Genomic DNA, 13,885 nt, shown 5'->3' with positions numbered 1-13,885 from the left:
GACTATCCTTATAAGGATGGGAGTTTTGGGATAGAAATAGGGATGTAGTACCCTAACAGGGATATTTTCACCCCCCAAACACCATCCTTGAAGATTCTGGCACAATTTTTCTGGTGATGAAAAGAGGCGAACAAGTCCTGAACACAACTGATCGGGTGAGACTGCTCCATGTTTTCAGTGTAAAGATGGGTGATCACTTGACTAGTGGGACCCTTGTGTGATCTTTGCATATAGTTTTATGTTTGTCTATTTGTGGATTATTGTATGTGTAGTATTTTTTCTCCTGGTGGTGGAGTATTGCCCTTTTGAATTGTGCACCCCAGGATTTTTGAGAATAACACAAGATGGTTGCTTGATTAATCCTATACTTTGTGGTTTGAGAAATATCTTCCTGGTATTACTCCTCTTATGCCAAGAGTGTTTTGTAATGTTTACACAGTGTTTAGACTTTTTAATATATTTTCATTAAAAGGTATATTTTAACTCACATTTCCGCTATTTAAATTTTTTTTAAATCAGCCTTCATCTGCAGGGAAAGATGCAGGTGTGGCGTGTGAGCCTGCATCGCAGACAAAGACAGGGAGATGACTCATGATGTGTCATTAGTTGTAAAGCGATTCAATTTACAGAGGTTACTGCGAAATTAACACATTTGTTTTGTTTACAGCTCACTGTTTAGGAGACCCAACAACCTTTGCTATCTAGCAGTGCTGGAGTACAGTGCAGTGCTCACAAGCTTTATTCTACTGAGCTTGTAAGCAGTTTACTGAACTGTCCGGTTAGCTCCTCATCCCAGCCAGCATCAGTGCAGTGCTTACAAGCTCAATAGAGTTAAGGCCGCTTTACACGCTGCGACATCGCTCAAGCGATCTTGTTGGGGTCACGGAATTGGTGACACACATCCGGTCGCTTTAGCGATGCCGTTGCGTGTGACACCTTTGAGCGATTTTGCATCATTGCAAAAAACGTGCAAAATCGCTCATCGGTGACATGGGGGTCCATTCTCTAATATCGTTGCTGCAGCAGTAACGAAGTTGTTCCTCGTTCCTGCGGCAGCACACATCGGTACGTGTGACACCGCAGGACCCTCTCCTTACCTGCCTCCCGCCCGCAATGCGGAAGGAAGGAGGTGGGCGGGATGTTACGTCCTGCTCATCTCCACCCCTCCGCTTCTATTGGGCAGCGAATCAGTGATGCAGCTGTGACGTCGCTGTGACGCTGAACGAACCGTCCCCCTTAGAAAGGAGGCGGTTCGCCGGTCACAGCGATGTCGCAGGGCAGGTAAGTAGTGTGACGGGTCTGGGCGATGTTGTGCGCCACGGGCAGCGATTTGCCCATGTTGCACAACCGATGGGGGGCGGGTACCCATGCTAGCGATATCGGTCACGATATCGCAGCGTGTAAAGCGGCCTTTAGTAAGCACTGCACATGCTCAGCCACCACTGGGTGGTAGGTCTCCTAGGCAGCAAGCTGTAAACAAAACAAATCTGAAGAAGCAGTGCTGGGAATTTTAACCTTTTCATATCCAATAAAATTTCCTGTTCTGCCCTTTGAAATCCTATTATAATTGGGAAAAAAACATCAAAACAGAATTTTGCAATAAGAATGAATTTTGTAAAATAAATCAACAGGATTGATTCACATGTGAATGATAAGCAAGGCAGTCGCCCGACAAAGGAGCGTAACGGAATCTTTGGAATGTCCCCTCCGGAGGGACTCAAGATAGGAAAAGGTTAAGAGACTGTAAAATGCAAAAATGCTTGATTTTACAAGCACTATCTAACAATATCCATCTATAAAGATGGGATTAATAATGTATCCCTTGTGTTACTGTAAAATGTCCCAGCAGCACCCACCTCTCCAGTCAGCAGCTCAATCATCTTGTTGGTGAGGTCCAGGATCCTCTGATCATTGTTTCTCTTAGGTATCAGGTAGTTATATGGAGGCTCCATGATGGGGCACTGGCTCCTGCTCCATTCTCTGCATATGAAGGATGTCACGCACTCTTCAGAGGTGTTCTTCATTACTGTGTATTGCTGATTGTTGAGAAAAAAATATGATAAATCTTATAGACAAATTCATAACCACTTATGGCCCTGTTTTATAAATGGAAATGAAAGTGATGCTATGGAACATAATTGCCTGAATCCCTCACCTCTATGGTCAGCAGGTTCAGGATCTCCCAGGTGAGGTTTAACGTCTTCTCAGTCATCTTATTCATGTCCATACGCAGTAGTTGGAGACTGTATACAAGGAGAGTCCATCACAGAAGATCCCGTTCTGCAAGGGGATTAGATTATAGAGCAAGCTTTGAAAGTTGCCATTATTTAGAGCATTAGGAATAGTTCCATACTATCAATAATGCAGGCTATGATATTTCATCATAAATCTGAGGCTGCCATTCCAAGGGTCTTACCAGGGCCCGAAGTCAGAGAGGAGATAGCAGCAACATGAATGGTAAGGCCAGGGCCACACGGGGATCTACTGCGATCCTTGCATGACACTCGGCTCACGCTGGCAGCACAGCAGGAGCCGAGTGTAATTGCGACTGAGGTCCGATTATGTGACCCGACCTCAGCTGCGGGGGGTGGGCCAGCACTGAGGAGGGGCGGGCCGGCGATGTGGAGGGGAGGGGGGGATTTAGCTGTTGCCGGCTACTGCCATTCTCGTCCTGCACTTGCGGTACACCGGTGTACCGCGAGTGCAGTGTGATATTTTGCTCTCGCCCCATTGACTTCAATGAATGCGAGAGAAACAAGACTAGCATTACAATCGCAGCATGCTGTGAGTGTTTTCTCGGTCCGATTAGGGCTGAGAATATAATTGTCACGGGCGGAGGAGGGGACGCTGCGCTCTCCCACTGCTCAGGTCCGGCTGCCGCTGCTGCTGCGGCCTCTGCAGCTCGAGCGATGTGCCGGATCCCGGGGACTCGAGCGGCGCTCCTCGCCCGTGAGTGAAAAGGGGGGATTGGTTTTGGGGATTTATTGTCCGTGATGCCACCCACGGTTGTGGTGATTGTGTGGACACCACCGCTGCTCTGTATGGGGATCTCGGGAGCGGTGACAGGGAGCAGTTTTGTTGTTATTTCTCCCCTCCGTGGGTAGGGGTTGGTTGTCCCGGGGCCCAGTGATGGGGTGGAGGATGAGGGATGGAAGGCCAGGTGCAGGGCCTGATGAGGTGCAGGGTCGCGGGGGCAGCGCTGTGCCGTACGGCACGGTGGTACTCACTCAGCCTGAGACGTTGACACAGTTCTCGGTAAAACACACGGCTGGAAAGACGGTTCCCGCGGACGGCTGCTGTTGCTTTTCCCCGGTAGTTAACGGTGACTGTCTCTTTCCCTGCACCTATGTTCAATGTTGGTAGCGATGGATTCCCACCGGTAACCCGCTCCCCGACTTGGATATGGGCCGGAGGAGCCCCTCTTTGCCCGCAGGCGCTGGCCCTGAGAAACTGGTGCCTTGGCGGTGGCGGTGTCTCTCTCATACGGTTGGACTGTTGCCTTCAATCGGGACTTGGTTGTTTAGAGACCCGGAGGTCCCCTTCACTGACGGATCTGGCAAATTTACGGTGACTCCAAACCTTGCCGGGATCCGAAAGGCCCCTGCCAATGGTGCTGGCTTCTCCTTGTGTACCGGTCCGGTACCGCCGGGCCACCACCCGTCCACGGTCCTTACGGCACCTCCGATAGGCCACTCCTGCAGACGGTCACTGCCGTCTGCTAACCTTGCTGTCTCTGTCCGGGGCACACACCCGGACCAACTTCAGGCTGCTCTTTTGCTCCTTTCCTAGCTTCACTCCCACTCCTCTCACTTGCTCCTCTAGCACTCAACTCTCACTTCTTCTTCAAACTCTAACTTTTTCTGACTGCCTGTGTTTTCCCTCCTCCAGGACTGTGAACTCCTTGGTGGGTGGAGACCAACCGCCTGGCTCCACCCCCTGGTGTGGACATCAGCCCCTGGGGAAGGCAACAAGGATTTCTGGTCTAGCTTAGGTGTACCTAACCGGGGTGTAGGGTGTGGTGATGTCATTACCTGTGACCCCTGGCTTGCCCAGGGCGTCACATTCCCCCTTAGCAAAATGCAGACCGTCCGCGGGCTGCCCGTCCAACACCGGTTTTATTTTTCGGAAAAAGATAAAAAAAAACACAATACAAATAGAAGAACATCATCCCACAACGGGAGGTACTTTTCTTAAACGTTGCAAAAACGGTTTTAAATGGTTTCGGCTTCCGCTCTCACCCACCCAAGTAACCTGGCCCTGATGCTGCCCCTAAGAAACAGGCAGCACCCTTTGACCCCAGTCCTGCACCAAGTTACCCGAGCGGGATCTGTCCTTTCCAGGGGACCCACGTCCATGGGGAGCCCCTGGAACCCCCAGAGGGTAGCCACCGGTTCCTGTGGTGGCTGGGCCCCAGCCTGCTTCACTGCGGGCCCTCCCTCCAATCTGCCTCTCCGGAGGCGGTAACGGTGGAGCCATAACAATAACATTATTTACAAGCCACAAGTTTGTGGTTGCCCTGCAAGTTCACGGGCTTGTCCGTAAGGAGTCCCTTACGCAACTTTAAGCGGTCCCTACGGGGACTACGGTGCCGGCAACGGCCGGTTTAATCATCAGGTTAATCAGATGAGGCTTCGGTAATCATTTTCATTTTTCAAAAACTTTTCTAAACTTTTAAACACACAGGTGGTCCCAACGGGGACTGTGCAGCGGTACTCCGCTGCCCTACTCCGATTCTTCAGCTGAGGCGGATCCATCCTCCGCCACCAGCAGATCAAACATGCACTGACATGCCTGCTGTGACAAGGGTGCGCGGTACCCATTTCCACCAGTGCGCGGGGTGTAGAAAACCACTGGGCCTCCTTCATAGCGGAGACGCTCACTTACCCCCTCAAACTCAGCAGTGGGCCCGGGGCTGGGGCCGGAGTCATCATCAATTATTCCTGCGTCAGGCGGGTTGCCGCCAGCTGCCGCAGCCTCCTGGCCTCCAACATCCAGCACATCAGATCCTTCTGCAGTAGCACGGGGCAGCAGGTCAGGCGAGTTTACACTGAGGCGCCCCATAAGTAACGGAAAGGATGATGCATAGGTCGAGACTAGGCCGGGCCCCTCAGCTGCAGCGGCCGGTCCTGGTAGGACATAGGGACGTGGGTCACCAGTCGACTCTGTTACATCCGTTCCCCTCCCGTACATCGGGGCAGTTGCAATCAGCATCTCCACCTCGTTGGTCCACTGCTCCATCATCCGGAAGATCTGATCCTGTTGGCGTTGGTGGAACGCAATCACCCGGGCCTTCATCCATGCTACGGTCCCGGGCTCGGGGCCTGACGCAATCACTGCCGGAACTTCTGGCACATTTTTGTTAAGGGGCCGCGGTCCTAGCGGTTCCCCCTGGAGTGATTCAGGGACGTCCTGAGCATCTGCAGCCGGTTGGTCCGCCGGGGCGGATTGGCAGGGTATCGCTACCGGTTGGGCAGGTAGCGGGCCTAGTGGCGAAGCGGCAGCAGCTAACACGGGTAGCGGGGAGAGAGGCAGGGTGAGCGGATGCAGGCCGGGCTCCTCAGCCTCAGCGGCCGATCCCTCGGGAATACAGGGGCGTGGGTCTCTTACCCACTCCCCCAAATCCTCTTCCACCTCGCGTCTCCGCATAGCAGCCACTACGTCCGCCATGTCGGTCTCCCACTCCTCTAGGAGGAGCTGCATATGGGCTTGCAGACGGTTATTTAACGGGGCAGTCCGGTCTCTCAGCCACATCGCCGTGCCGGGTGTGGGAGCGTCCTCGTTGGCGGTCGGACTGTACATCTTGGCAATCGTGCCTTCCAGGAACCCAGTATTCCTGCAGAGTCCTGGCGTCTCTACTTCGCCATTTCGTCCCCCTTAGCCTCTTTCCGGCCCCTCCTCTATCGGGGCGGGAATTTGGCCTTCGCGCCTCCACTACTCGAGACGCTCGAGCGGGAACTTTTCGCGCCAAAGATGGCGGCATCTGAAATTTTCTGGCCGGACACCTCCGGCGGTAACAAGGCGCACCTCTACCCAACGGCAGAGCGGTAAGATCCTGTTCGTGACGCCAAGTTGTCGCGGGCGGAGGAGGGGACGCTGCGCTCTCCCACTGCTTGGGTCCGGCTGCCGCTGCTGCTGCGGCCTCTGCTGCTCGGTGGCTCGAGCGATGTGCCGGATCCCGGGGACTCGAGCGGTGCTCCTCGCCCGTGAGTGAAAAGGGGGGATTGGTTTTGGGGATTTATTGTCCATGACGCCACCCACGGTTGTGGTGATTGTGTGGACACCACCGCTGCTCTGTATGGGGATCCTGGGAGCGGTCACAGGGAGCAGCTTTGTTGTTATTTCTCCCCTCCGTGGGTAGGGGTTGGTTGTCCCGGGGCCCAGTGATGGGGTGGAGGATGAGGGATGGAAGGCCAGGTGCAGGGCCTGATGAGGTGCAGGGTCGCGGGGGCAGCGCTGTGCCGTACGGCACGGTGGTACTCACTCAGCCTGAGACGTTGACACAGTTCTCGGTAAAACACACGGCTGGAAAGATGGTTCCCACGGACGGCTGCTGTTGCTTTTCCCCGGTAGTTAACGGTGACTGTCTCTTTCCCTGCACCTATGTTCAATGTTGGTAGCGATGGATTCCCACCGGTAACCCGCTCCCCGACTTGGATATGGGCCGGAGGAGCCCCTCTTTGCCCGCAGGCGCTGGCCCTGAGAAACTGGTGCCTTGGCGGTGGCGGTGTCTCTCTCATACGGTTGGACTGTTGCCTTCAATCGTGACTTGGTTGTTTAGAGACCCGGAGGTCCCCTTCACTGACGGATCTGGCAAATTCACGGCGACTCCTAGCCTTGCCGGGATCCGAAAGGCCCCTGCCAATAGTGCTGGCTTCTCCTTGTGTACCGGTCCGGTACCGCCGGGCCACCACCCGTCCACGGTCCTTACGGCACCTCCGATAGGCCACTCCTGCAGACGGTCACCGCCGTCTGCTAACCTTGCTGTCTCTGTCCGGGACACACACCCGGACCAACTTCAGGTTGCTCTTTTGCTACTTTCCTAGCTTCACTCCCACTCCTCTCACTTGCTCCTCTACCACTCAACTCTCACTTCTTCTTCAAACTCTAACTTTTTCTGACTGCCTGTGTTTTCCCTCCTCCAGGACTGTGAACTCCTTGGTGGGTGGAGACCAACCGCCTGGCTCCACCCCCTGGTGTGGACATCAGCCCCTGGGGAAGGCAACAAGGATTTCTGGTCTAGCTTAGGTGTACCTAACCGGGGTGTAGGGTGTGGTGATGTCATTACCTGTGACCCCTGGCTTGCCCAGGGCGTCACATAATCTCTCATGGGTGCTGACACACAGGCTAATATTGGTCCGAGTGGAATGCTATAAAACATTGCATTCCACTCGCTCCGATTTTCATGCCGTGTTGCTTAGGCCTAATGGTCACATCTTGAAGAGACCTGGTGGCAAGTATAAAATCTTTATACACCGTGTGCAGAATTATTAGGCAAGTTGTATTTTAGAGGACTTTTTTTATTATTGATCAACAACTATGTTCTCAATCAACCCAAAATACTCATAAATATCAAAGCTTAATATTTTTGGAAGTTGGAGTGTTTTTATTTTTAGATTTGGCTATCTTAGGAGGATATCTGTTTGTGCAGATAACTATTACTGTGCAGAATTATTAGGAAACTTAATAAAAACCAAATATATTGCCATCTCACTTGTTTATTTTCACCAGGTAAACCAATATAACTGCACAAAATTTAGAAATAAACATTTCTGACATGCAAAAACAAAACCTAAAAATATTAGTGACCAATACAGCCACCTTTCTTTATGATGACACTCAGCAGCCGACCATCCATAGGTTCTGTCAGTTGCTTGATCTGTTTATGATCAACATTGCGTGCAGCAGCCACCACAGCCTCCAGACACTGTTCCGAGAGGTGTACTGTTTTCCCTCCCTGTAGATCTCACATTTTATGAGGGACCACAGGTTCTCTATGCGGTTCAGATCAGGTGAACAAGGGGGCCATGTCATTATTTTTTCATCTTTTAGACCTTTACTGGCCAGCCACGCTGTGGAGTAGTTGGATGCATGTGATGGAGCATTGTCCTGCATGAAAATCATGTTTTTCTTGAACGATACCAACTTCTTACTGTACCACTGCTTGAAGAAGTTGTCTTCCAGAAGGTCTGGGAGTTGAGCTTCACTCCATCCTCAACCCGAAAAGGTCTCACAAGTTCATCTTTGATGATACCAGCCCATACCAGTGCCCCACCTCCACCTTGCTGGCGTTTGAGTCGGAGTGGAGCTCTCTGCCCTTTACTTATCCAGCCTCTGGCCCATCCATCTGGCCCATCAAGAGTCACTCTCATTTCATCAGTCCATAAAACCTTTGAAAAATCATTCTTAAGATATTTCTTGGCCCAGTCTTGACGTTTTATTTTATGTTTCTTGTTCAAAGGTCGTGGTTTTTCAGCCTTCCTTACCTTGGCCATGTCCCTGAGTATGGCACACCTTGTGCTTTTTGATACCCCAGTAACGTTGCAGCTCTGAAATATGGCCAAACTGGTGGCGAATGGCATCTCGGCAGCTGCACGCTTCATTTTCCTCAATTCATGGGCATTTATTTTGCGCTTTTTTTGTCCAACACGCTTCTTGCGACCCTGTTGGTTATTTGCCATGAAAATCTTGATTGTTTGGTGATCACGCTTCAAAAGTTTGGCAATTTCAAGACTGCTGCACCCCTCTGCAAGACATCTCACAATTTTGGACTTTTCAGAGCCCGTCAAATCTCTCTTCTGACCCATTTTGCCAAAAGAAAGAAAGTTGCCTAATAATTAAGCACACCTTATATAGGGTGTTGATGTCATTACACCACACCCCTCCTCATTACAAAGATGCACGTCACCTGATTTACTTAATTGGTAGTTGGCTCTCAAGCCTTTACAGCTTGGAGTAGGACAACATGTATAAAAAGTGTCATGTGATCAAAATACTCATTTGTCTAATAATTCTGCACACAGTGTAGGTTGCTTCAGATATAATGGGGCACACAGAACAAAGTCCCATGAGTTGCCAGGTTCCAGGACCATCCTAGAAAGACAGTTAAGAGGATTCATAAGCTCAAACACATCACGCGAAGCCCCCTCCACCTGAAGGATAAGGGCCTACAACGACCTATAAGAGGGCAGCAATGGTCTTAAAAATTGCTTTCATGATTTTTAAAGAATACAAATAACATTTGGCGCTCCTTGTGTGTTGTAGAGCATAATATCTCAGGGGGATTGTCCAGGATATTTAATATGGTGGTCTAATGATACCATATGGTATAAAACAATAATAAAAAACCTGCTCCCCTATAAGTGATAAGGTCGCATAACCCGTACACATGGCTACTACAGCTAATCACTTGGCACGTAACCACTGAGGCCAGTGATTGACTGGAGCGGTCACGTAAATTACAGATGTGATGTTATCACTACACAAACACCTATAGAGGGCTTAGCTAGATGAGTAATATTTATTCCATATCATTTATGACCCTTGGCCCAATTTTGAAAAATCACGGATAAACACCATGTAATACATGGAATGACAGCACAATGCCAGAGAGGGGAAGATGGGGGTAATACTCCACATAGTAGATGGAATGGCCGCACAGCGCCAGGGAGGGGAAGATGGGGGTAATAATCCATGCAGTACAGGGGATGGGCTGCAGAGGGGATGATAGAAATAATACTCCGGGCAGTACAGAGGATGGGCTGCAGAGGGGATGATGGGGGTAGTAATATGTGCAGTAAAGGGGATGGGCTGTAGAGGGGATGATGGGGGTAATAATATGTGCAGTAAAGAGGATGGGCTGCAGAGGGGATGATGGGGGTAATAATATGTGCAGTAAAGGGGATGGGCTGCAGAGGGGATGATGGAGGTAATAATATGTGCAGTAAAGAGGATGGGCTGCAGAGGGGATGATGGGGGTAATAATATGTGCAGTAAAGAGGATGGGCTGCAGAGGGGATGATGGGGGTAATAATATGTGCAGTAAAGGGGATGGGCTGCAGAGGGGATGATGGGGGTAATAATATGTGCAGTAAAGGGGATGGGCTGCAGAGGGGATGATGGGGGTAATAATATGTGCAGTAAAGGGGATGGGCTGCAGAGGGGATGATGGGGGGTAATACTTTGCGCAGTACAGGGGATGGGCTGCAGAGGGGATGATGGGGGTAATAATATGTGCAGTAAAGGGGATGGGCTGCAGAGGGGATGATGGGGGTAATAATATGTGCAGTAAAGGGGATGGGCTGCAGAGGGGATGATGGAGGTAATAATATGTGCAGTAAAGAGGATGGGCTGCAGAGGGGATGATGGGGGTAATAATATGTGCAGTAAAGAGGATGGGCTGCAGAGGGGATGATGGGGGTAATAATATGTGCAGTAAAGGGGATGGGCTGCAGAGGGGATGATGGCGGTGATACTCCGTGCTGTACAGGGGATGCACCTGAGAGAGGATGATGGGGGTGTAATAGTCCGTGCAGTACAGGGGATGATGGGCTAAAGAGGGGATGATGGGGGTGATGCTCCTTGCAGTACAGGGGATGGGCTAGAGAGGGGATGAAGGGGGGATATTACTCTATGCAATACAGGGGATGGGCTGCAGGGGGATGATGGGGATGATACTCTGTGCAGTACAGGGGATGGGCTGCAGGGGGGATGATGGGGATGATACGCCGTGCAGTACAGGGGATGATGGGGATGAGGGGGTGGTAATAGTCCGCGCAGTAAAGGGGATGGGCTGCAGGGAGGATGATGGCGGTGATACTCCGTGCAGTACAGGGGATGATGGGGATGAGGGGGTGGTAATAGTCCGCGCAGTACAGGGGATGGGCTGCAGGGAGGATGATGGCGGTGATACTCCGTGCAGTACAGAGGATGATGGGGGTGAGGGGGTGGTAATAGTCCGCGCAGTAAAGGGGATGGGCTGCAGAGGGGATGATGGGGATAATACTCCGTGCAGTAGAGGGGATGGGCTGCAGAGGGAATGATGGCGGTGATACTCCGTGCTGTACAATGGATGCACCTGAGAGGGGATGATGGGGGTGTAATAGTCCGTGCAGTACAGGGGATGATGGGCTAAAGAGGGGATGATGGTGGTGATGCTCCTTGCAGTACAGGGGATGGGCTGGAGAGGGAATGAAGAGAGGATATTACTCTGTGCAGTACAGGGGATGGGCTGCAGAGGGGATGATGGGGATAATACTCTATGCAATACACGGGATGGGCTGCAGGGGGGATGATGGGGGTGATACTTTGTGCAGTACAGTGGATGGGCTGGAGAGGGGGTGGTAATAAATAGAATGGTGTTCCAAACGTTATTCCTAAGTGCGAACTGGGTGCAAAAACCTAAAAAAACATCACTATGGGGAGATAAGGTATGCACACCAGTGACTATGTAAGGGGAATACATGAAATAGCAGAAACTGCTGTGTGAATACTGACTTGAAAAATCCAATAGCTATATGCAAGAATGAAATGTGAAAAATGGAATCTGCATTACTGCCATGAACATATGAATAAAGAGAAATTTAGCTACTGAATTGATCAATGCAATAGAGCCCCAACACTACGCCAAAGTATTTCTCTACGTTGGGGTCCCTAGCTTGTGTGTGTCCTCTCATGCAGTTAAAAAACTTACCGTGTATGGGAAGCTGAGACCCAGGCTATATATGCGTATGATATGGATTGGCAATAGGTGTGGTTGGGGAGGGTTCACAAATGAAAAAATACTAACAAATAAGGAATAACGTTTGGAACACCATTCTAAGTCCGAACTGGGTGCAAAAACCTAAAAAAACATCACTATGGGGAGATAAGGTATACACACCAGTGACTATGGAAGGGGAATACATGAAATAGCAGAAACTGCTGTGTGGTTGGGGAGGGTTCACAAACGAAAAAATACTAACAAATAGGCTAGGGACCCCAACGTAGAGAAATACTTTGGCGTAGTGTTGGGGCTCTATTGCATTGATCATTTCAGTAGCTAAATTTCTCTTGATTCATATGTTCATGGCAGTAATGCAGATTCCATTTTTCACATTTTCACTCTTGCATATAGCTATTGGATTTTTCATGTCAGTATTCACACAGCAGTTTCTGCTATTTCATGTATTCCCCTTACATAGTCACTGGTGTGCATACCTTATCTCCCCAAAGGGGGTGGTAATAGTCCGTGCAGTACAGGGGATGATGGGGGTGATACTTCGTGCAGTACAGGGGATGGGCTGCAGAGGGGGTGGTAATAGTCCGTGCAGTACAGGGGATGATACTCCGTGCAGTACAGAGGATGAGGGGGATGAGGGGGTGGTAATAGTTCCTGCAGTACAGGGGATGGGCTGGAGAGGGGATGATGGGGATAATACTCCGTGCAGTACAGAGGATGAGGGGGTGGTAATTGTCCCTGCAGTACAGGGGATGGGATGGAGAGGGGATGATGGGGATGATACTCCGTGCAGTACAGGGGATGAGGGGGTGGTAATAGTCCCTGCAGTACAGGGGATGGGCTGGAGAGGGGATGATGGGGATAATACTCTGTGCAGTACAGGGGATGGGGTGGAGAGGGGATGATGGGGATGATACTCCGTGCAGTACAGGGGATGAGGGGGATGAGGGGGTGGTAATAGTCCGTGCAGTACAGGGGATGGGCTGGAGAGGGGATGATGGGGATAATACTCTGTGCAGTACAGGGGATGGGGTGGAGAGGGGATGATGGGGATGATACTCCGTGCAGTACAGGGGATGAGGGGGATGAGGGGGTGGTAATAGTCCGTGCAGTACAGGGGATGGGCTGCAGAGGGGATGATGGGGATAATACTCTGTGCAGTACAGGGGATGGGGTGGAGAGGGGATGATGGGGATGATACTCCGTGCAGTACAGGGGATGGGCTGGAGAGGAGATGATGGGGGTGATGCGTGCAGTACAGGGGATGATGGGCTAAAGAGGGGATGATGCTCCGTGTAGTACAGTACAGAGGATGATGGGGATGGGGGGGTGGTGATACTCCGTGCAGTACAGGGGATGGGCTGGAGAGGGGATGATGGGGATAATACTCTGTGCAGTACAGGGGATGGGGTAGAGAGGGGATGATGGGGGTGATGCTCCGTGCAGTACAGGGGATGGGCTAAAGAGGGGATGATGCTCCGTGCAGTACAGGGGATGGGCTAAAGAGGGGATGATGCTCCGTGTAGTACAGTACAGAGGATGATGGGGATGGGGGGGTGGCAATAGTCCGTGCAGTACAGGGGATGGGCTGCAGAGGGGATGATGGAGGTGATGCTCTGTGCAGTACAGGGGATGGGCTGCAGAGGGGATGATGGGGATGATACTCCGTGCAGTACAGGGGATGGGCTGCAGAGGGGATGATGCTCCGTGCAGGACACGTATTGGCTCCCGGTCCCCTCACCTGGCCGCCAGGATATGAGGACCGTACTATGCGCCAGTATGAGGACAGTCGGGAGACAGAGGGGGGTCAGCTCCAGTCATATGTGACCCCCAGGAATGGTCTCCGCACGTTCCCTCTGACAGGTGGCGTTATGTGTGGACGCTAGAGCCGGATATTCAGCACTGCCCCATATACCTAGCGGTGATAAGTGAGGCGGGTCATGATGACCGCACCAGCGGGACGTGCCTCAGGGGCAGCCGGCAGCGCCGCAAACATGTCCCCCCATCACACTCCGAATACGATACTTCACTAATCTCAGGGTATTGTGTGTCATTATATGGACCACAACTCCCGCCGTGCATTGCACCACAAGGTTCTGCTCCAGGGAAAGGCGAAACCTGATGCCACTAGGCCTGCCGGGAAATGTAGTTCATATATAGGAAGAAAGC

General features: G+C 51.4%; 1 protein-coding gene across 2 annotated transcripts in view; it reads right to left on the bottom strand.

Annotated features, from left to right (window-relative positions):
* LOC142311255 (uncharacterized) overlaps positions 1–13,747 on the bottom strand; it is a 27,944-nt gene extending 14,197 nt beyond the window's left edge. For both annotated transcript variants that reach the window (XM_075349493.1, XM_075349494.1), the window contains exons 1-3: positions 13,458–13,747; positions 2,156–2,280; positions 1,857–2,036 (exon numbers count right to left, since the gene is read on the bottom strand). Coding sequence is in view for 1 of the 2 variants with exons in the window: in XM_075349494.1 (XP_075205609.1) it covers positions 1,857–2,036; positions 2,156–2,227 (252 nt within the window). In the remaining variant the exon portion in view is untranslated. The remainder of the gene's footprint in view (positions 1–1,856; positions 2,037–2,155; positions 2,281–13,457) is intronic.
* Between the last annotated feature and the right edge of the window lie 138 nt (positions 13,748–13,885).

This window comes from Anomaloglossus baeobatrachus, chromosome 5 (assembly GCF_048569485.1).
Source record: "Anomaloglossus baeobatrachus isolate aAnoBae1 chromosome 5, aAnoBae1.hap1, whole genome shotgun sequence".
In the NCBI taxonomy this organism is placed as follows: Eukaryota; Metazoa; Chordata; class Amphibia; order Anura; family Aromobatidae; genus Anomaloglossus; species Anomaloglossus baeobatrachus.
This window is presented reverse-complemented; position numbering and strand designations above follow the sequence as displayed.